This window comes from Aegilops tauschii, chromosome 2 (assembly GCF_002575655.3).
Source record: "Aegilops tauschii subsp. strangulata cultivar AL8/78 chromosome 2, Aet v6.0, whole genome shotgun sequence".
In the NCBI taxonomy this organism is placed as follows: Eukaryota; Viridiplantae; Streptophyta; class Magnoliopsida; order Poales; family Poaceae; genus Aegilops; species Aegilops tauschii.
The window spans coordinates 420,922,923-420,945,226 of record NC_053036.3 but is presented as its reverse complement, the minus strand read 5'-3'; the positions used below and the strand labels follow the sequence as shown (position 1 = coordinate 420,945,226).

The 22,304-nt window shown below is 44.6% G+C and overlaps 1 protein-coding gene across 2 annotated transcripts; it reads right to left on the bottom strand.

Annotated features, from left to right (window-relative positions):
• Positions 1-16,876: 16,876 nt before the first annotated feature.
• On the bottom strand, positions 16,877-22,081 carry LOC109753904 (uncharacterized). Of its 2 annotated transcripts, none has more exons than XM_020312825.3 (3): positions 21,839-22,081; positions 20,259-20,390; positions 16,877-17,726 (listed from the first exon to the last, which is right to left on the bottom strand). In XM_020312825.3, exons 2-3 carry the CDS (start codon positions 20,358-20,360, stop codon positions 17,151-17,153), a joined length of 678 nt encoding a protein of 225 aa, XP_020168414.1. In that variant the 5' UTR covers positions 20,361-20,390; positions 21,839-22,081; the 3' UTR covers positions 16,877-17,150. The 2 variants fall into 2 exon arrangements, with proteins under 2 accessions (XP_020168414.1, XP_020168415.1); XM_020312826.4 differs by having other exon boundaries at positions 21,709-22,054.
• Between the last annotated feature and the right edge of the window lie 223 nt (positions 22,082-22,304).

Genomic DNA, 22,304 nt, shown 5'->3' with positions numbered 1-22,304 from the left:
ATGTGTGAATACATAGACAAAACAAAGTGTCCCTAGTATGCCTCTACTGGACTAGCTCGTTAATCAAAGATGGTTAAGTTTCCTGACCATAGACATGTGTTGTCATTTGATGAACGGGGTCACAACATTAGGAGAATGATGTGATGGAGAGGACCCATCTGTTAGCTTAGCATAAATGATTGTTTAGTTTTATTGCTATTGCTTTCTTCATGACTTATGCATGTTCCTATGACTATGAGACTATGCAACTTCTAAATACCGGAGGAACACTTAGTGTGCTATCAAACGTCACAACGTAACTGGGTGATTATAAAGATGCTCTACAGGTGTCTCCGATGGTGTTTGTTGAGTTGGCATAGATCGAGATTAGGATTTGTCACTCCGATTGTCGGAGAGGTATCTCTGAGCCCTCTCGGTAATGCACATCACTATAAGCCTTGCAAGCAATGTGACTAATGAGTTAGTTGCGGGATGATGCATTACGGAACGAGTAAAGAGACTTGCCGGTAACGAGATTGAACTAGGTTTGGTGGTACCGACGCTCGAATCTCGGTTAGTAACATACCGATGACAAAGGGAACAACGTATGTTGTTATGCGGTTTGACCGATAAAGATCTTCGTAGAATATGTCGGAGCCAAGATGAGCATCCAGGTTCCGCTATTGGTTATTAACCGGGGATGTGTCTCGGTCATGTCTACATAGTTCTCGAACCCGTAGGGTCCGCACGCTTAACGTTCGATGATGATTTGTATTATGAGTTATGTGATTTGATGTACCGAAGGTTGTTCGGAGTCCCGGATGAGATCACGGACATTACGAGGAGTCTCTAAATGGGCGAGACATAAAGATCAATATATTGGAAGGCTATATTCGGACATCGGAAAGGTTCCGATTGATTCGGGTATTTTCCGGAGTACCGGAGAGTTATGGGAATTCGCCAGGGGAAGTAGTGGGCCTTAATGGGCCATACGGGAAAGGAGAGAAGGGCCTCAAGGGTTGGCCGCGCGCGCCCCCATGGCAAGTCCAAATTGGACTTGGTAGGGGGCGGTGCCCCCTCTCTTTCCTTCTCCCTCTCCTACTCCTTCCTCTCTCCCCTCTTGGAAAAGGAAGGGGACTCCAACTAGGGTTGGGAATCCTAGTTGGACTCCCCCTATAGGCGCGCCCCTCCTAGGCCGGCCTCCTCCTCCTCCCTCCTTTATATACGTGGCCGGGGGGCACCCCAAAGCACAACAAACAATCTCTTAGCCGTGTGCGGTGCCCCCCTCCACAGTTACACACCTCGGTCATATCGCCTCAGTGCTTAGGCGAAGCCCTGCGCCGGTAAATTCATCATCACCGTCGCCACGCCGTCGTGCTGACGGAACTCTCCCTTGGCCTCAACTGGATCAAGAGTACGAGGGACGTCATCGAGCTGAACGTGTGCCGAACACGGAGGTGCCGTACGTTCGGTGCTAGGACCGGTCGGATCGTGAAGACGTACGACTACATCAACCGCGTTGATAAAATGCTTCCGCTTTCGGTCTACGAGGGTACGTGGACACACTCTCCCCGCTCGTTGCTATGCATCACCTAGATAGATCTTGCGTGATCATAGGAATTTTTTTGAAACTACTGCGTTCCCCAAGAGTGGTATCAGATCCAGGTCTATGTGTTGATGTTATATGCACGAGTAGAACACAAAGAGTTGTGGGCAATAATAGTCATACTTCTTACCAGCATGTCATACTTTGATTCGGCGGTATTGTTGGATGAAGCGGCCCAGACCGACATTACATGACCGCGTTCATGAGACTGGTTCTACCGCCGTGCTTCGCACACAGGTGGCTAGTGGGTGTTTGTTTCTCCAACTTTAGTTGAATCAAGTGTGACTACACCCGGTCCTTATTGAAGGTCAAAACAGCACACTTGATGAAAAATCGTTGTGGTTTTGATGCGTAGGTAAGAACGATTCTTGCTAAGCCCGTAGCAGCCACGTAAAACTTGCAACAACAAAGTAGAATACGTCTAACTTGTTTTTGCAGGGCTTGCTGTGATGTGATATGGTCAAGACATGATGATATATAAATTGTTGTATGAGATGATCATGTTGGGCAACTGGCAGGAGCCTTATGGTTGTCACTTTATTGTATGAAATGCAGTCGCCATGTAATTGCTTTACTTTATCACTAAGCGGTAGCGATAGTCGTAGAAGCAATAGTTGGCGAGACGACAACGATGCTTCGATGGAGATCAAGGTGTCAAGCCAGTGACGATGGTGATCATGACGGTGCTTTGGAGATGGAGGTCAAAGACACAAGATGATGATGGCCATATCATATACTTATATTGATTGCATGTGATGTTTATCCTTTATGCATCTTATTTTGCTTAGTACGGTGGTAGCAGTATAAGATGATCTCTCACTAAAATTTCAAGGTATAAGTGTTCTCCCTGAGTATGCACCGTTGCGACAGTTTTTCGTGCTGAGACACCACGTGATGATCGGGTGTGATAAGCTCTACGTTCACATACAACGGGTGCAAGCCAGTTTTGCAGACGCAGAATACTCGGGTTAAACTTGACGAGCCTAGCATATGCAGATATGGCCTCGGAACACTGAGACCGAAAGGTCGAGTGTGAATCATATAGTAGATATGATCAACATAGTGATGTTCACCATTGAAAACTTCTCCATCTCACGTGATGATCGGACATGGTTTAGTTGATATGGATCACGTGATCATTTAGATGACTAGAGGGATGTCTATCTAAGTGGGAGTTCTTAAGTAATATGATTAATTGAAATTTAATTTATCATGAACTTAGTCCTGATAGTATTTGCATAACTATGTTGTAGATCAATAGCTCGCGATGTAGCTCCTCGTTTATTTTTTGATATGTTCCTAGAGAAAAATAAAGTTGAAAGATGTTAGTAGCAATGATGCGGATTGGATCCGTGATCTGAGGATTGTCCTCATTGCTGCATAGAAGAATTATGTCCTTGCACCGCTAGGTGACAGACCTATTGCAGGAGCAGATGCAGACGTTATGAACGTTTGGCTACCTTAATATGATGACTACTTGATAGTTTAGTGCACCATGCTTAACGGCTTAGAATCGGGACTTCAAAGACGTTTTGAACGCCACGGAGCATATGAGGTGTTCCAAGAGTTGAAATTAGTATTTCAGACTCATGCCCATGTCGAGAGGTATGAGACCTTTGACAAGTACTTTGCCTACAAGATGGAGGAGAATAGCTCAGCTAGTGAGCATGTGCTCAGAATGTCTGAGCACTACAATCACCTGAATCAAGTGGGAGTTAATCTTCCAGATAAGATAGTGATTGACAGAGTTCTCTAGTCACTATCACCAAGTTACTAGAACTTCGTGATGAACTATAATATGCAAGGGATAACGGAAACAATTCCCAAGTTCTTCGCGATGCTGAAATCGGCGAAGGTAGAAATCAAGAAAAAGCATCAAGTGTTGATGGTTGATAAGACCACCAGTTTCAAGTAAAAGGGCAAGGGAAAGAAAGGGGACTTCAAGAAGAATGGCAAGCAAGTTGCCACTCCCATGAAGAAGCCCAAAGCTAGACCCAAGCCTGAAACTGAGTGCTTCTACTGCAAAGGAAATGGTCACTGGATGCGGTACTGCCCCTAGATACTTGGCGGATAAGAAGGATGGCAAAGTGAACAAAGGTATATTTGATATACATGTTATTGATGTGTACTTTACTAGTGTTTATAGCAACCCCTCGGTATTTGATACTAGTTCAGTTGCTAAGATTAGTAACTCGAAACGAGAGTTGCACAATGAATAGAGATTAGTTAAGGGTGAAGTGACGAGGTGTGTTGCAAGTGGTTCCAAGATTGATATGATCATCATCGCACACTCCCTATACTTTCGGGATTAGTCTTGAACCTAAATAAATGTTATTTGGTGTTTGCGTTGAGCATGAATATGATTTGATCATGTTTATTGCAATGCGGTTATTCATTTAAAGTAAGAGAATAATTGTTGTTCTGTTTACATGAATAAAACCTTCGATGGTCATACACCCAATGAAAATAGTTTGTTGGATCTCGATCGTAGTGATACACATATTCATAATATTAAAGCCAAAAGATGCAAAGTTAATAATGATAGTGCAATTTATTTGTGGCACTGCCGTTTAGGTCATATATGTGTAAAGCGCATGAAGAAACTCCATCCTGATGGGCTTTTGGAATCACTTGATTATGAACCATTTGATACTTGCGAACCATGCCTCATGGGCTAGATGACTAAAACTCCGTTCTCCGGAACAATGGAGCAAGCTACTGACTTATTGGAAATAATACATACCTATGTATGCGGTCCGATGAGTGTTAAGGCTCACGGCGGGTATCGTTATTTTCTGACCTTCACAGATGATTTGAGCAGATATGGGTATATCTACTTAATGAAACACAAGTCTGAAATAGTTGAAAATTTTAAAGTTTTTCAGAGTGAAGTGGAGAATCATCGTAACAAGAAAATAAGTTTCTACGATCTGATCGTGGAGGTGAATATTTGAGTTACGAGTTTGGCCTTCATTTAAAACAATGTGGAATAGTTTCACAACTCACGCCACCTGGAACACCACAGCGTAATGGTGTGTCCGAACATCGTAACCGTACTTTATTACATAATGGTACGATCTATGATGTCTCTTACCGATATACCACTATCTTTTTGGGGTAATGCATTAGAGATAGCTGCATTCACGTTAAATAGGGCACCATCTAAATCCATTGAGACGACACCGTATGAACTATGGTTTGGCAAGAAACCAAAGCTGTCGTTTCTCAAAGTTTGGGGTAGCAATGCTTATGTGAAAAAGTTTCAAACTGATAAGCTCGAACCCAAATCGGAGAAGTGCGTCTTCATGGGATACCCAAAAGAAACTGTTGGGTACACCTTCTATCACAGATCCGAAGGCAAGATATTTGTTGCTAAATGGATCCTTTCTAGAGAAGGAGTTTCTCTCGAAAGAAGTGAGTGGGAGGAAAGTAGAACTTGATGAGGTAATTGTACCTCTCCCAAATTGGAAAGTAGTTCATCACAGAAATCAGTTCCAGTGATTCCTACACCAATTAGTGAGGAAGCTAATGATGATGATCATGAAACTTCAGATCAAGTTACTACCGAACCTCGTAGGTCAACTAGAGCACGTTCTGCACCAGAGTGGTACGGTAATCCTGTTCTAGAAGTCATGTTACTAGACCATGATGAACCTACGAACTATGAGGAAGTGATGATGAGCCCAGATTCCGATAAATGGCTTGAGGCCATTAAATCTGAGATGGGATCAATGTATGAGAACAAAGTGTGGACTTTGGTTGACTTGCCCGATGATCGGCAAGCCATAGAAAATAAATGGATCTTCAAGAGGAAGACGGACACTGATAGTAGTGTTACTATCTACAAAGCTCCACTTGTCGAAAAAGGTTTTTGACAAAGATCAAGGTGTTGACTACGATAAGATTTTCTCACTCGTAGCGATGCTTAAGTCTGTCCGAATCATGTTAGCAATTGCCACATTTTATGAAATTTGGCAACTGGATGTCAAAACTATATTCCTTAATGGATTTCTTAAAGAAGAGTTGTATATGATGCAACCAAAAGGTTTTGTCGATCCTAAAGGTGCTAACAAAGTGTGCAAGCTCCAGCGATCCATCTATGGACTGGTGCAAGCATCTCGGAGTTGGAATATACGCTTTGATGAGTTGATCAAAGCATATAGTTTTATACAGACTTGCAGTGAAGCCTGTATTTACAAGAAAGTGAGTGGGAGCACTACAACCTTTCTGAAAAGTATATGTCAAAGACATATTGTTGATCGAAAATGATGTAGATTTTTTTTGAAAAGCATAAAGGAGTGTCTAAAAGGAGTTTTTCAAAGAAAGACCTCGGTGAAGCTACTTACATATTGAGCATCAAGATCTATAGAGATAGATCAAAACGCTTGATAAGTTTTTTCAATGAGTACATAGCTTGAGAAGATTTTGAAGTAGTTCAAAATGGAACAGTCAAAGAAGGAGTTCTTGTCTGTGTTGCAAGGTGCGAAATTGAGTAAAGACTCAAAACCGACCACGGCAGAAAATAGAAAGAGAATGAAAAGTCATTCCCTATGCCCCAGTCACAGGTTCTATAAAGTATGCTATGCTGAGTACCAGACCTATTGTGTACCTCACCATGAGTTTGGCAAGAGGGTACAATAGTGATCCAGGAGTGGATCACTAGACAGCAGTCAAAATTATCCTTAGTAGAATAAGGATATGTTTCTCGGTTATGGAGGTGACAAAAAGTTCGTCATAAAGAGTTACGTCGATGCAAGCTTTGACAACGATCTGGATGACTCTAAGTCTCGATCTAGATACATATTGAAAGTGGGAGCAATTAGCTAGACTAGCTCCGTGCAGAGCATTGTAGACATAGAAATTTGCAAAATACATACGGATCTGAATATTGCAGACTCGTAGACTAAAATTTCTCTCACAAGCAAAACATGATCATACCTTATTACTCTTGGGTGTTAATCACATAGCGATGTGAACTAGATTATTGACTCTAGTAAACCCTTTGAGTGTTGGTCACATGGCGATGTGAGCTATGGGTGTTAATCACATGGTGATGTGAACTATTGGTGTTAAATCACATGGCGATGTGAACTAGATTATTTACTCTAGTGCAAGTGGGAGACTAAAGGAAATATGCCCTAGAGGCAATAATAAAGTTGTTATTTATACTTCCTTATATCATGATAAATTATTATTATTCATGCTATAATTGTATTCACCGGAAACTTGATACATGTGTGAATACATAGACAAAACAAAGTGTCCCTTGTATGCCTCTACTAGACTAGCTCGTTAATCAAAGATGGTTAAGTTTCCTGCCCATAGACATGTGTTGTCATTTGATGAACGGGGTCACATCATTAGGAGAATGATGTGATGGACAAGACCCATCCGTTAGCTTAGCATAAATGATCGTTTAGTTTTATTGCTATTGATTTCTTCATGACTTATGCATGTTCCTATGACTATGAGATTATGCAACTCCCGAATACCGGAGGAACACTTAGTGTGCTATCAAACATCACAACGTAACTGGGTGATTATAAATATGCTCTACAGGTGTCTCCGGTGGTGTTTGTTGAGTTGGCATAGATCGAGATTAGGATTTGTCACTCCGATTGTCGGAGAGGTATCTCTGGGCCCTCTCGGTAATGCACATCACTATATGCCTTGCAAGCAATGTGACTAATGAATTAGTTGCAGGATGATGCATTACGGAATGAGTAAAGAGACTTGCCAGTAACGAGATTGAACTAGGTACGATGATACCGACGATCAAATCTCGGGCAAGTAACATACCGATGACAAAGGGAACAACGTATGTTGTTATGCGGTTTCACCGATAAAGATATTTGTAGAATATGTACGAGCCAATATGACCATCCAGGTTCCGCTATTGGTTATTGACCGGAGATGTGTCTCGGTCATGTCTACATAGTTCTCGAACCCGTAGGGTCGGCACGCTTAACGTTCGATGACGATTTTTATTATGAGTTATGTGATCTGATGTACCGAAGGTTGTTCTGAGTCCCGGATGAGATCACGGACATGACGAGGAGTGTCAAAATGGTCGAGACATAAAGATCAATATATTGGAAGGCTATATTCGGACACCGGAAAGGTTCCGAGTGATTCGGGTATTTTTTGAAGTACCGAATAGTTACGGGAATTCGCCGGGGGAAGTAGTGGGCCTTAATGGGCCATACGGGAAAGGATAGAAGGGCCTCAACGGGTGGCCGCCCCCCCCCCCATGGCAAGTCTGAATTGGACTAGGGAGGGGGCGGCGCCCCCTCTCTTTCCTTCTCCCTCTCCTACTCATTCCCTCTCTCCCCTCTTGGAAAAGGAACGGGACTCCAACTAGGATTGGGAATCCTAGTTGGACTCCCCCTATAGGCGCGCCCCTCCTAGGCCGGCCTCCTCCTCCTCCCTCCTTTATATACGTGGTCAGGGGGCACCCCAAAGCACAACAGACAATCTCTTAGCCGTGTGCGGTGCCCCCCTCCACAGTTACACACCTCGGTCATATCGTCTCAGTGCTTAGGCGAAGCCCTGCGCCGGTAACTTCATCATCACCGTCGCCACACCGTCGTGCTGACGGAACTCTCCCTCGGCCTCAACTGGATCAAGAGTATGAGGGACGTCATCGAGCTGAATGTGTGCTGATCGGTCGGATCGTGAAGACGTACGTTCAGTGCTAGGATCGGTCGGATCGTGAAGACGTATGACTACATCAACCGCGTTGATAAAATGCTTCCGCTTTCGGTCTACGAGGGTACGTGGACACACTCTCCCCACTCATTGCTATGCATCACCTAGATAGATCTTGCGTGGTCGTAGGAAATTTTTTGAAATTACTGCGTTCCCCAACAGTTTGGATAGCGGAAAGTTTTCGGATGAGTTCGGGCATTTTCTGGAGTACCGGGGGGTTACCGGAGCCCCCCCCCCCGGGAGTTAATGGGCCATAGTGGAAGAGTGGAGGACGCGGTCAGGTGTGGCGCGCGCCCCCCTAGGCCCAATCTGAATTGGGGTAGGGTTTGGGGGGCCTTTCCTTCTCCCCCTCTTCCCTTCCTTCCCCCTCCTAGTTGGACTAGGAAAGGGGGGAAACCTACTCCTAGTAGGAGTAGGAATCCCCCCTTGGGGCGCGCCCTAGGAGGCCGGCCCTCCCCCTCCTCCACTCCTTTATATACGCGGGAGGGGGCACCCCATAGACACACAAGTTGATTTTAGCCGTGTGCGGTGCCCCCTCCACAGATTTCCACCTCGGTCATATTGTCGTAGTGCTTAGGCGAAGCCCTGCGTCGGTAACTTCATCATCACCGTCACCACGTCGTCGTGCTGACGAAACTCTCTCTCGGCCTCAGCTGGATCTAGAGTTCGAGGGACGTCACCGAGCTGAACGTGTGCAGATCGCGGAGGTGCCATGCATTTGGTACTTGATCGGTTGGATCGCAAAGACGTTCGACTACATCAACCGCGTTACTTAACGCTTCCGCTTTCGGTCTACGAGGGTACGTGGACACACTCTCCCCGCTCGTTGCTATGCTTCTCCTAGATAGATCTTGCGTGATCGTAGGAAATTTTTTGAAATTACTGTGTTCCCCAACAGGAGCACTACAGCCTTTCTGATAAGTATATGTGAACGACATATTGTTGATTGGAAATGATGTAGAATTTTCTTTAAAGCATAAAAGGAGTGTTTGAAAGGAGTTTTTCAAAGAAAGACCTCGGTGAAGCTGCTTACATATTGAGCATCAAGATCTATAGAGATAGATCAAGATGCTTGATAAGATTTTCTCAATGAGTACATACGTTGACAAGATTTTTGAAGTAGTTCAAAATGGAACAGTCAAAGAAGGAGTTCTTGCCTGTATTGCAAGGTGTAAAGTTGAGTAAGACTCAAAACACGACCACGACAGAAAATACAAAGAGAATGAAAGTCATTCCCTATGCCTCAGCCATAGGTTCTATAAAGTATGCTATGCTGTGTACCAAACCTATTGTGTACCTTGCCATGAGTTTGACAAGGGGGTACGATATTGATCCAGGAGTGGATCACTTGACAACGGTCAAAATTATCCTTAGAAGACTAAGGAGATATTTCTCGGTTATGGAGGTGATAAAGAGTTCGTCGTAAAGAGTTACGCCGATGCAAGCTTTTACACCGATCCGGATGACTCTGAGTCTCAATCTGGATACATATTGAAAGTGAGAGCAATTAGCTAGAGTAGCTCCATGCAGAGCATTGTAGACATAGAAAAAAATGCAAAATACATACGGCTCTGAATGTGACAGACCCATTGACTAAGCTTCTCTCACAAGCAAAACATGATCACACCTTAGTACTCTTTGGGTGTTAATCACATACCGATGTGAACTAGATTATTGACTCTAGTAAAACCCTTTGGGTATTAGTCACATGGCGATGTGAACTATTGGTGTTAAATCACATGGCGATGTGAACTAGATTATTGACTCTAGTGCAAGTGGGAGACTGAAAGAAATATGCCCTAGAGGCAATAATAAAGTTATTATTTATTTTCTTATTTCATGATAAATGTTTATTATTCATGCTAGAATTGTATTAACCAGAAACTTAGTACATGTGTGAATACATAGACAAAACTTGAGTGTCCCTAGTATGCCTCTACTTGACTAGCTCATTTATCAAAGATGGTTATGTTTCCTAACCATAGACATGTGTTGTCATTTGATGAACGGGATCACATCATTAGGAGAATGATGTGATGGACAAGACACATTCGTTAACTTAGCATTATGATCGTTAGAGTTTGATTGCTACTGCTTTCTTCATGACTTATACATGTTCCTCAAACTATGAGATTATGCAACTCTCGAATACCGGAGGAACACTTTGTGTGCTATCAAACGTCATGACGTAAATGGGTGATTATAAAGATGCTCTACAGGTGTCTCCGAAGGTATTTGTTGGGTTGGCATAGATCGAGATTAGGATTTGTCACTCCGTGTTTCGGAGAGGTATCTCTGGGCCCTCTCGGTAATGCTCATCACTATAAGACTTGCAAGAAATGTGACTAATGAGTTAGTTGTGGATTGAAGTATTGCGGAACGAGTAAAGAGACTTGCCGGTAACGAGATTGAAATAGGTATGATGATACCGACGATCGAATGTCGGGCAAGTAACATACCGATGACAAAGGGAACAACGTATGTTGTTATGCGGTTTGACCGATAAAGATCTTCGTAGAATATGTAGGAGCCAATATGAGCATCCAGGTTCCGCTATTGGTTATTGACCGGAGATGTATCTCGGTCATGTGTACATAGTTCTCGAACCCGTAGGGTCCGCACGCTTAACGTTCGATGGTGATTTGTATTATGAGTTATGTGATTTGATGACCGAAGTTTGTTCGGAGTCCCGGATGAGATCACGGACATGACGAGGAGTCTCGAAATGGTCGAGAGGTAAAGATTCATATATTGGAAGGCTATATTCGGACATCGGAAAGGTTCTGAGTGATTCGGGTATTTTTCGGAGTACCGGGGAGTTACGGGAATTCACCGGGAGAAGTAATGGGCCTTATTGGGCTTTAGTGGAGAGAGGGGAGAAGGGCCAAGAGGTGGCGCGTGCCTCCCCCTGCCCAAACCGAATTGGACAAGAGGTGGGGGCGCCCCCCCCCCTTTCCTTCTCCCTCTCCCTCTCTTTCCTACTCTCCTACTCCGAATAGGAAAGGGAATCCTACTAGGACTTGGGAGTCCTAGTAGGACTCCCTATGCTTGGCGCGCCCCCTAGGCCATCCGCCTCCTCCCTCCCTCCTTTATATACGGGGGAGGGGAGCACCCCAAAGGCACACAAGTTGATCTTTAGCCGTGTGCGGTGCCCCCTCCACAGTTTTACACCTCGGTCATATCGTCGTAGTGCTTAGGCGAAGCCCTGCGCCGGTAACTTCATCATCACTGTCACCACGCCGTCATGCTGACGGAACTCTCCCTCGGCCTCAGCTGGATCTAGAATTCGAGGGACGTCACCGAGCTGAACGTGTGCAGATCGCGGAGGTGCTGTGCGTTCGGTACTTGATCGGTTGGATCGCGAAGACGTTCGACTACATCAACCGCGTTACTTAACGCTTCCGCTTTAGGTCTACGAGGGTACGTGGACACACTCTCCCCGCTCGTTGCTATATTCTCCTAGATAGATCTTGCGTGATCGTAGGATTTTTTTTGAAATTACTGCGTCCCCAACAGAGGGCACAAGCGGCCTTGGTTTGCTCCACCGCAAGGTGACGGGTGGCCTCGGCTTGCTGCTTCGCCAAGATCCGGGAACACCTTCTCCCTTTCATGGCGCGTACGCCGTCCCTCGGCCCTAGGTGTGCCACCGCAGTGGCAACATTCGACGCATTTGTGCCCTTGCGCATTGCTGACATTTACCTTGGACTCCGAACCCAATGTCGTGGGGACAAGGACCCAGCCAGCTAGCCTTAGAGCCTCTCGTGGGAGCGAGACAATCCCTCCTCTCGGCGTGCGCCTAATGCGGTGACGATGTGGACAGGTGGCGCGAGCTTACGCTGGACGTGGTACCACGATGTATGCCATCCAAATTGGCGGGGAAGGCCCCCAGCTAGTGGATCTAGGGGAGCTAGGCAAACTGTGATCTAGACATTTATCTCCTCCTCGCCCGAGCAGGCAACCAACTCCGAGTCGACGAATTCGGACCGGTCGGATACTGATCCACTGCTAGCCATCAGAGATGACCAAAGAGGTGCGAAGAGGGGCCGTGAGAGGGGGCGGAGCGGAACGGACTGGAAGTGGAGTGGACCGAGAAGAATGGCCATGATATGCTCCGGGGCACGGAAATTTGGGGATTGATAGTGATCAGGGTGGGTCGAGCGGACGCGTCTTGGTGCTTCCAGGCGACCCCAAATTCGCCCTCACATATGAGCTGGCTATGAGGGGTCTCGGACAGCCCGAACATATGAGATGGGTTTGGGTGGTCCAATCGGGCGGATGTTTTTGGTCAGGTCTATCTGTCCAGACGTTTAGAGGGGGGGGGGGGGGGGGACATGTGGGTTCCAGTTGGAGATGCTCTAACACCGCTCTAGAGACCTTTGCGCCTTTTCCCTACTTCAAATTCTTTGATAATTCCAAACTTCCTATGGAGAAAATTTTAATAAATAATCAAAATGGCAATGTAGTAAAATGCACATAAGAGACATATTTAACTAGAGAAAGCCATGCATCTGGAATTATTGATATCAGTTTTACCTAAGAATACTTTACCACATAAGAAATGTAGAAAGCTGAAGCCGAATCTATCTACTAATGGGAGTTGCCAGCCACTTGGAACCATTCATGTGGAGCTACTGCAGGAAGAACTTTGTGATCTTGCTCAGTTTGTTAGCTATACTGCGGAGTAGATGGCAGTACTGTCATACAGTATCGTGTACGTCTGTACGTGCCAAGTGGATCCACCTACGTGGCACGATCTATTTTTTCCTTTTGGGAGACGCTACATGACATGATTGATTACTTGGTGCGTCTGTCTGTCATGTCGACGACGTTGATGAGCCATGATGGCAGCCATGCGACCCCCTCCCCGGCTACAGTGACAGTATCTAGAGCTAGCTCGCTTGCCCCCTCCCATGCTGGCAGCGGCCTCTGTTGGTCTGCTGGTTCAAGATGACGAGACAAAAAGGCTTCTTTCACGCTCTCACGTGCCGCTGGAATAGTCGACAACGCTGCACTGTCATAAGCCGTGGCTTTCTAATTAGCAATCATTGCATGGCCGGGCCGGGGATGCGAGCTCTCGGTCTGTGAATATGAACCTGCGGTTGTGATTATTCTTGGACTCACAGAGAGGTGCGGTGCGTTTGTGCTGGCTTTCGTCTTAAGCAACGGATATTCCATGGATATGTTGCTTCGGGGCCAGCTTAGTGGCTTGATTAGCACTCCTTCACCGGAGTTGGTTTCCTACCAACGTAGGAGTACTGTTCTATGCAATTATAGAGCACCTAGACATCTACTCCCTCCGTTCCACAATACATGTCTTCCATTTGTCAAAATATAGAGTATCTAGACATGTTTTAGTATATAGATACATTCATTTTTAAACAAATGGAAGTCAAGTATTTTGAAACGGAGGGAGTAGCTAGTATACATATGTAGCTTCTGAATGATTCGTCCATCACCGTGACTTCGTGAGCCATTTCCCTGTCGTAGCAGGGCAGCTGGGCAGGTACATATTTTCGGCGTCGGTAATTCACGTGTGCATGCACTACTTGCCAGAGCCACGCCACCGGTTTCGATGTGTGGCCGCCGGCAAAACGGACCAGCCTGCCAACCTGCGCGCCCATCGTCGCGGCGACACACCATCCACGCACGGAACGGCAAACGCGGCCCGGCGTTACGGGCGGGCAGACCACCGAAGCAGGCAAGTCAGATCGGGGCCCGGGGAGCGCGACGGCTTTCTTCTCCCGGTGGAGGCGACGGCGACGGCGACGCGCCCCCGACGCGTGTCGCGCCGAGAGTCCGGCGCGGGGAGATCACTATGTGCTTATCCCGTCCACGTCCACGTCGACCTCCGCTCGCTCGCACGCATGAACCACTCCGTGATCCGCGAGTCGTCGGCACGGCGGGTTTCCCTTTCGGGCATGGCTGTCCCGCCGGCGCCTGGCGGAACGGTTCAACTTGCCAGATCGGCACTAGAGACGCGGAGCAGAGAAATGTCCGGATAATGGCAACCGGGCCAATCATGGCAAGCAGGCAGGGTCATTTCCACCTTTTGTTTTTGATGAAGGAGCAAAGGTCACCGCGACTTCAAGGGATGGGTGGCCGCTCTCCTTCCACTACGTTCCGTTGGAAAATACATACACTGGTTTAATTTGACAGTGATCGGTTCTTCAAAGTATGTTATCTACCGGCAGATCATTTCCGGGCGCTTCTTTTCCTGCCGGGCGGATCGACTTGTGTCAATGCTTCGTTGCCATGTGTGCCGCGACTCCGGGTTCCCGCTCCATGCCCAATGCATCGCACGCGTATCTGTACCATTCTTCAAGGACACGCATTTTTTCTAGTCGTAATGACAGCACCATTCTTTAGAGATTTTTGTACCGAAATCCTGTTTCAAGCCTTCACGTCTCCTGTCCTGTCACGACGAGTACGGCAATACGCATTCATTAGTTCAGCTAATCAATCGGACCAAACCTTCCCAGTCGAAAGTACTACTGACCAATTTATATCCAGTTTAGTATCATATCCTGTTTGACGTGGCACCTCCTTTTCACACCACTACTCCAGCCTCCATCGACTTTCTATACTGAACTTGCTCATGTTCAGACTTCAGAGACACCATATCAAACCGGTTTATTACAAAAAGGCTAAAGGAACTAGGGCATCAATTGGCAGAGATGCCAATGTTAGGTCGTTTGCAACTAGCACGAGAAGCCAGAGACGAAATGGCCTGCTTGGATCCCTCCATACTTTAGGCCAAGAACATCTCTTTCCCTCAATCATGCGTGTTCTTTGCTCGGTTTCAAGTTTCAGCGAAGTTTGTACTATTCAGGGCTGAGGGTTTATGCCCCCTGCCCGCAAACATCACAACAGGGGCGTGAGAACAATTCGGAACACGCTGCCAAAAACAGGAGAGAAAAACGTACTTGTGGTTTCATAATCGAATGTCGGTCAAACCGCGATCTGCAAAGATCCGTTGGGGATGCAGACACCAGGGACAGTTGACCAAAAATCTGCAGGTGCTTGTATATATAGTTCTAGCTCCTTCCCACTGGCCAGGACGACTAATTCTGAGTGGTTGGCACTAGGCCTTGCAGAAATTGACCTCTAAAGATGCCATCATCAGAGTGGATTACTATATTTCATAGCAAATCAGCAGTCAGAGGCAGGAACACACTAGAATGCCAGATAATCGCCCAAAAAACGTCGGTTTCAGCTTGTCCATGGCTATGTGTCCAGGCAATGGGAGACTACAGCAAAGCAGTGCAACAGCCTGCATGTCATCCAGTATGTCAGCTCAGAATATAATAAATGTGAATAACTTATGTTGATACAGGTGTTCATTGTGAGGATTTTCAAAGGAGATAGCCACAGAAGAATCCCAACTACTTCAGATTTGCATTGATCATCACCAATGTCATGGCATGGACAGCTTCGGTCTCTTGTAAACTACCGCTGCTTTCTGGTGCGCAAAGCATGTGCCCAGAACTGAAGTGCAGATCATGTCAGCAGCTTAAACCAAAGCAAACATGATCAACGAAGTAAGAAAAAGCATGTAAAGATTTTGTGTGGAATGTTTGCACTAGGGTCTTCTATACGGTCATTGTCTCGCCTCCTGCATGTTCGCAAATAACCTAAAATACTCTAGTTTTCAAACTGAAACATCCAGAGACCTATTGTTCATATAATGTAGAACAAGATGTCACATGCATCATGCCATCAAAAAATAACTAAATGTGGACCAGACATCACCTAAAATAATGATTTGGATGTGAACTAGTTATGTTTCCCTTCTCTAAAAGTCACTATCCCACTTCCACCATGTCCAACCAATAGGTTATGTGATTGGCATGTTTAAGAAAGTAACTTTACCTGGGATCAATTCGTTTTATATGGGGTCAAAAAAATCAGAATACTTCCTGCATCATCAGAAAGTAACCACATTATAAGGATAACAAAAAGCAAATGTGATACCAGCTAAAGAAAGAAACGTGTATCTGTAGCTGGTTATTAACCAATCCGCATCAGTTTGGCAACATTAGAGTTAAGATTTTGGTTACTAAGCCCAGGGATATTGGACGTTTTCATGCATCAGTATGAAAAAGTAATCGAATGAAGGCAAACAGATGCCATCTCCATCTGAGTTACTAGTATAAAGGTGTCTGTACAAACATAATGACATTGTATAACACTGACTGTTAGTTAAGGTAATAACTTATATATAAGTAGGTTATGATAATTGGAGCAGATGTGGGGGCTTCTTCTGTATCATCTGGCGTCAAGTATTTTATGTACTACACACTAAGTCGATCGGGGTACAAGATGAAGTGCAGCCAATTACTCAAAGGTTCACTACTTCACTTCTTGTCACCATGGTTATGCAGGAGATGCATTCTTCCACCTTGTAATCAAATAAAAAAGAACACGTGTGCCATAACATCAATATTACTGAGATCATCACACCAACTAACAATTACACAAGTCGAAACCTAAAAAGATAAAAGGACTCAGATACTAAATTTGCAGAGAGAGCGTTTGTATAATAAAACTGGCTTTTATGCACTCATCCAACCAAGGACACAAAAATATCAACATATTTATACTCAACTTTCATTTACTCCACCTTATGTTGACATGTGCATACCAGTCTGTGCGCAATGAGCAGCAATGGAGAATGCACAATAAACCATGGGTAATATAACCAGTTGGACAGTGCATTAACAGGCAGGGAATTCAAAATAACCTTCTCTGATGGCTCAAAGATTTAACATCTAGTGTGCACAAATTTAAAGCAAATCAAAACCTTCTGGTGTAAGAATTCAGGCCTGCATTCATATCCTCAGAAAAGCAACTGAAGCTTCTAATTCCTGGACCAGTTTCCACTCTTTCCCCCCGATTTGTGCTGGAGACAGATATCTGTTATACATATGTCCTTTGAAGCTGCTTTGCACATGTCATAAACCGTCAGTCCGGCAATGGTCACTGCAGCCATTGCTTCCATTTCAACCCCTGTCTTCCCGCAAGTGGTGGCTTCCCCTTCTATGACAACACTAGAGTCCTCTTCATTGAGAGTGAGATCAACACGAACATGGGAGAGATTAATGTTGTGGCACAGGGGTATGAGGTTACTAGTTTGCTTCGCACCAGTTATTCCAGCTATCTTTGCAACAGTAAGTACATCGCCTTTGGCAATCTGGTTTGACGCCACCAAGTTAAATGCCTTCTGGCCTAGCAAGACCCTGCAGCTGGCTATAGCTACTCTCTGACTGTCATGTTTGGGTGAGACATCAACCATCTTTGCCTGGCCACTGCAATCAACATGGGTAAGACCCGGTTGTGTCTCCCGGGCTGCAGGAGTGGGATGGACTGCTTGCTGAGGAGGATTTGAGCCCAAAGGGCTGGCTGAAGGAGATTCGCCAAATATCGATTCCATTTCCTGAAATTACAAAGTTCAAGATAATTATTAATGCCCAATGACAAAATATATTAGTACGAGGACAGTTCACAATACTCATGACTACGTCAGAAACCTATATTAGCTTGTGTAGATTTTTGTCTTTAAGAATTCTGCATACTATAATTCAGAACCAAAGGGAACAGATTCAGTTGGTAAATTCTAAATGGGGAAAGCTTAGAGAGGAAAATGAAACATACTGGATAGTAAAGTATCTATACTCCTATATAATGTGCCAGTTTTCAACTTTTGAATCTACAACCTCTTTCTCTCTCATCCCAGCATCCCGAAATCAATACCAACCGTCGATTTAACTCTCCATGATGAAGATGTACAGTCGGATCCATACCGAATCAAATCCAACGATTGTGATACGTCGGATTCGCAGTTGGCCAGAAGGCGCACTTTGGATTTTGGTGCGTCCACCTCACGCTCAAATCGAAGCACCTGGAACCTTATCAGATTATCTCGCAGCTTCCAGTTCCACCGCAGCTCCTCTGCTTCGCCGCCTCCTTCGTGCTTGCGCTCTCCCAACGCCCCCTGTTCTACAAGCTCTCTTGCGCCAGCTTCCCCCAATCATCGCCACATTTCAAGTGAGTCATCTACTTATGGACGTCCTCAATCATTATAACATGTTTTAATATGATTAAATGCAAATTCCTATCTTTAGTTTCCACGTCCAGTAAGAATAAACTATACCTCTTTTATTAAGCAAATCTTCCCGGTGATGTTGGTTCACAGGACACACAATCAAAAGTTCATGTTGTTCTCAACTAAGTCGTGTTCAGTATCTTTGTTTTCACTGGATAGACGATTAAGGTAAAACAAACTGTATTTTAACCCTGTAGGCTGTAGCTAACAATAGCTGTTCTTTCTCCTTTGTCAGGCTGTAACAGTTCTGTTAGCAACACCACATTTCTTCAGCAAGGACTTGAAATCAGGTTGTAACTACAGTTTTTTTTTCTTTACCTGCACTGTAGTACCGGACCTTAGTTTTTCTTACTTTCTAAATCAGTGTCATAATAGTTTAAGTCAAGCAAAGTACTGTGTATACATCTTAAAAGACAATGCATAAACCTTTAGCTTCGATTGTCTTTTTGGTGTTCCAATTATACAATCTGTGTCTAGAACATCATTAATGGGATTCCATATCCTTGTTCTGTCATGAGTACACTGAATTATTTGTTTATTATACAGTTATGAAGTTATGTTATTCAAGAATGGATGTATAAGTGGAATAGTAGTACTTTGGGATTTCTTTCAGTCGGTTCGATTTGGCAGCCATCTGTTCAAACATTTTTCTTTTGTTTAGAGCACATGAACTGCACTAGAATATTTTGACATCTTTGGAAGTTAAGACACATTTGAGAAAAGTTACACATGATCATGATGGATGAAGAATGAATAATATATAGACAAAACAGCTGTAAGTTTCTATTATTGGTGATAAAAAATGCAGCTCCAGAATTTGTACTGAACTAGATGTTCATTTCAGTCAGTTGTTGCTGAAAGTTGGAATTACAGGAGTGGTCAAGAGAAGTTGGCCCAACTATGATTCTTGGCACCGATCCCGTCCATGAATCTGACGGTCAGAATGAGTGGATCCACGGCCCCATGGTTTTCCTAAATTTTATCCAATTAATATTATTCTGAATCATATGAATAACACCATGTTTTTTTGGAAGTAACATTGTGATATGGAAATAGCCTAATTAATCCTCTTTCTCGCGTGCACCCTATTTGCTTAACGCTAGATCGTGAATTTGCTTAATTTTGCTTGAGTGGATATATCTGCTGATAACTTTTGCTACCCATCAATTTTTTTGAAAAAAAAGACGCATATCAAGGTTGCAGTTTGGGTCATAATTCGGATATCCCATTTTTCTTTTGCCATTGAAGATCCTATACCCTGAGCATATGAAGAAATAAATTTGCTTTAGTTTAAATTAGGACATGTTTTACCTCTTCTTTGACAAAGTTAATTTGTTATCATGTGCCGTGCGCCCAAGCCATGAACAGAAACTTCCTTTCTCACATATATTATCTATATTTTGTTTGAAGCCATGATTTGTCCATGTCCTATAGTTCATTTGGGTATTAGTCAATATAATTTTCGTGGTGTAAATCATTTGATACGTATAACCTGATTTCTGGATGTGTTCTACAGGAAGAGTCCAAGGCTGCACTATTTCACCTTTTTTGCCACACGTAGGGAGTAGTAGACTATAATTCACCAAACTTAAGCGTGCTACAACAGGACATGGTTATCTTACAGCTCAGGTATAAAGGGAAAAGTAACTATCATGGTCATGTTGGACACCCAACCTGAAGATACCAAAAAACACCACATGCAAGTACACGGCAATTACGTAATTGCCATTACCCAAAGCATCAAACGACAAATATGTCTAGTAATCTAGCCATGTCTAGTCTCAATAAGATGAGTAAATAACAGTAAAGGAAAAGAAAAGCTTACACATGACGAATTATTTAAAGAGAGTGAAGAAACCTAACCTTATTGAGCTCCGCTATAGAATCAGAAGGGATTCCAGTAGCAAAGCATCTCCAGCCTCTACTTCTTTCTATTCTTGGGAGAATGAAGCGAAAGATGGACATGTGTAAACAATTGGCGCACAGTTTACACTTCTGCAAGGAATAAGTAAACAGAAAAAGAGAAATTTTAGCACAGAGATACTCTCTACCTGAAGTCTTAATAACAACTCCAAGGCTAGGCTGCCCAGATATGATGATACAGATACCGCAAAACGGCAACTTTTCAAAAATGCAGCGATACATTTTCATATATATAGATACTAAAACTATATAGATATTAATGATTCTATGCAGGAACGGGAACATAATTGTTTTCCAATCCCACGAGCCAACACACCACTCAAGCTCACCAAATCATGATAACTGAACGTGCAAGCTGCCAAGCTCATCAAATCACAATGACTGCACGAGCAAGACACACCAAGACATTAGTGATTGCACCGGATGTATCCAGATGTATCAGCATATCCGGGCAGTATCCACCTCTTATAGACTGGTTTTCTGCCGTATCCATGTTTCATAGCTCAAGGTGAATGTGTGACGAAAACCTACTCATTTGAGTGTATAACATGATTACCCCCCACCCTACCACCACCACAAATAGTTTTAGAACATGACACAATCCAAATCCATGTAGCAAATGCAGGAAATCCTATCTCCATTTAATTCTTCCCAGAGTTCCAAATCGCCTATGTCCATTTGGCTTGTGGAACGGAGCTGTCCTTGCAAATTTGGAGGCCCAATTCAAATTCTTCTGAAATCAGGATTGGTCTGCAATTCCAACTTTTGTGTTTGCTTGCTAGAAGTTCGTAGTTTCCCCATGGAAACTCATGGCAATGCCAACTTACGTCTGCCTATTCCTCAAACAATCATGTCTGTCTTCCCAAGTTGGATTATATTCCCTATAGTGAGTAGCCTGATCGTATATGTCAAGTTGGGTGTATTGGAATTTTTGTAATTTTGTTCATATGGGAAAAAAATTAACTGGGTTCTATTCCTAGCAAGATGTAACTCCTCGTGAGAAAACTGAAATGCCCCTGTTCCAATTCTACCCTTTGTTACTAACAGGTTGAGCTGTTCTCTCCAGCGCCAGCGAGCCTCCGAGACAGCCAGCGCCCCTCCGAGATGGCAGGCACACACAGCCTTCTCCTCCTCTCGTATCTTCTCTTCTAACTAAAATACAACGGATTCGTACCTAATAACACTATTAACATGAAAATGAATCCATAATTATGCAGTTACCAAAAAATGGATCATTTGATCCAAGAACGGCGATGTAATATACTCGCTCCGTCCCTAAAAGACATTTTTTGATACTATGATAGTGTCAAAGAAACGTCTTACATTCTCGGACGGAGGGAGTAGCTTATGGATATAAAATTGGAGCATTCATATTCCCCACCAAGCATACCTCTCGCAAAGACCACCATAAAACTTCAAGCAATACGAGATGGAAGTCTCATAGACCAAAGAAAATTGGGGGAGAGCCCTCCGCCTGCTGCTTCGTTGATTGCCCAACACAAGAGGCGAGAGAAGCCTACCTATGTCTGGGGGCGAGGGGTGCGTCCTTGTGCAGCTTCGGGTGGAGCGGATCCTAGACCAGCGTCGAGGAGGACTCGACGACGGGTCGGCGTCCAGATGGCGAGCGGGCGACTGGGCGGCTCGTTGGGGAGGGTCTAGGCGACGGCGGTGCAGATTATTCCTAGGGCGGCGTCGAGGAAAGGGTTCGTCCGGTCGGCGGTGGGTCGGACGAAGGCGGCGGCGGGTCGGAAGGTTGCGATCACTACTCGGGCCAAGCGCGGGAGGCCCACGGGAAAGATGTACCGGCCGGCCCATGGGTGCGGTTCAGGCTGCAAGTGGACGCGGGCTGCCCGCGGTGCCCATGTAAAAGCCCACATAATCTATGTTCGTGGACACCCTCGAATAAAGTGACTAATTAAGTGGGATGTGTGGGTTTGTCCCGCGACGCCCGCATCGAGCCCACGTCCATCTCACTTCTCGAATCAG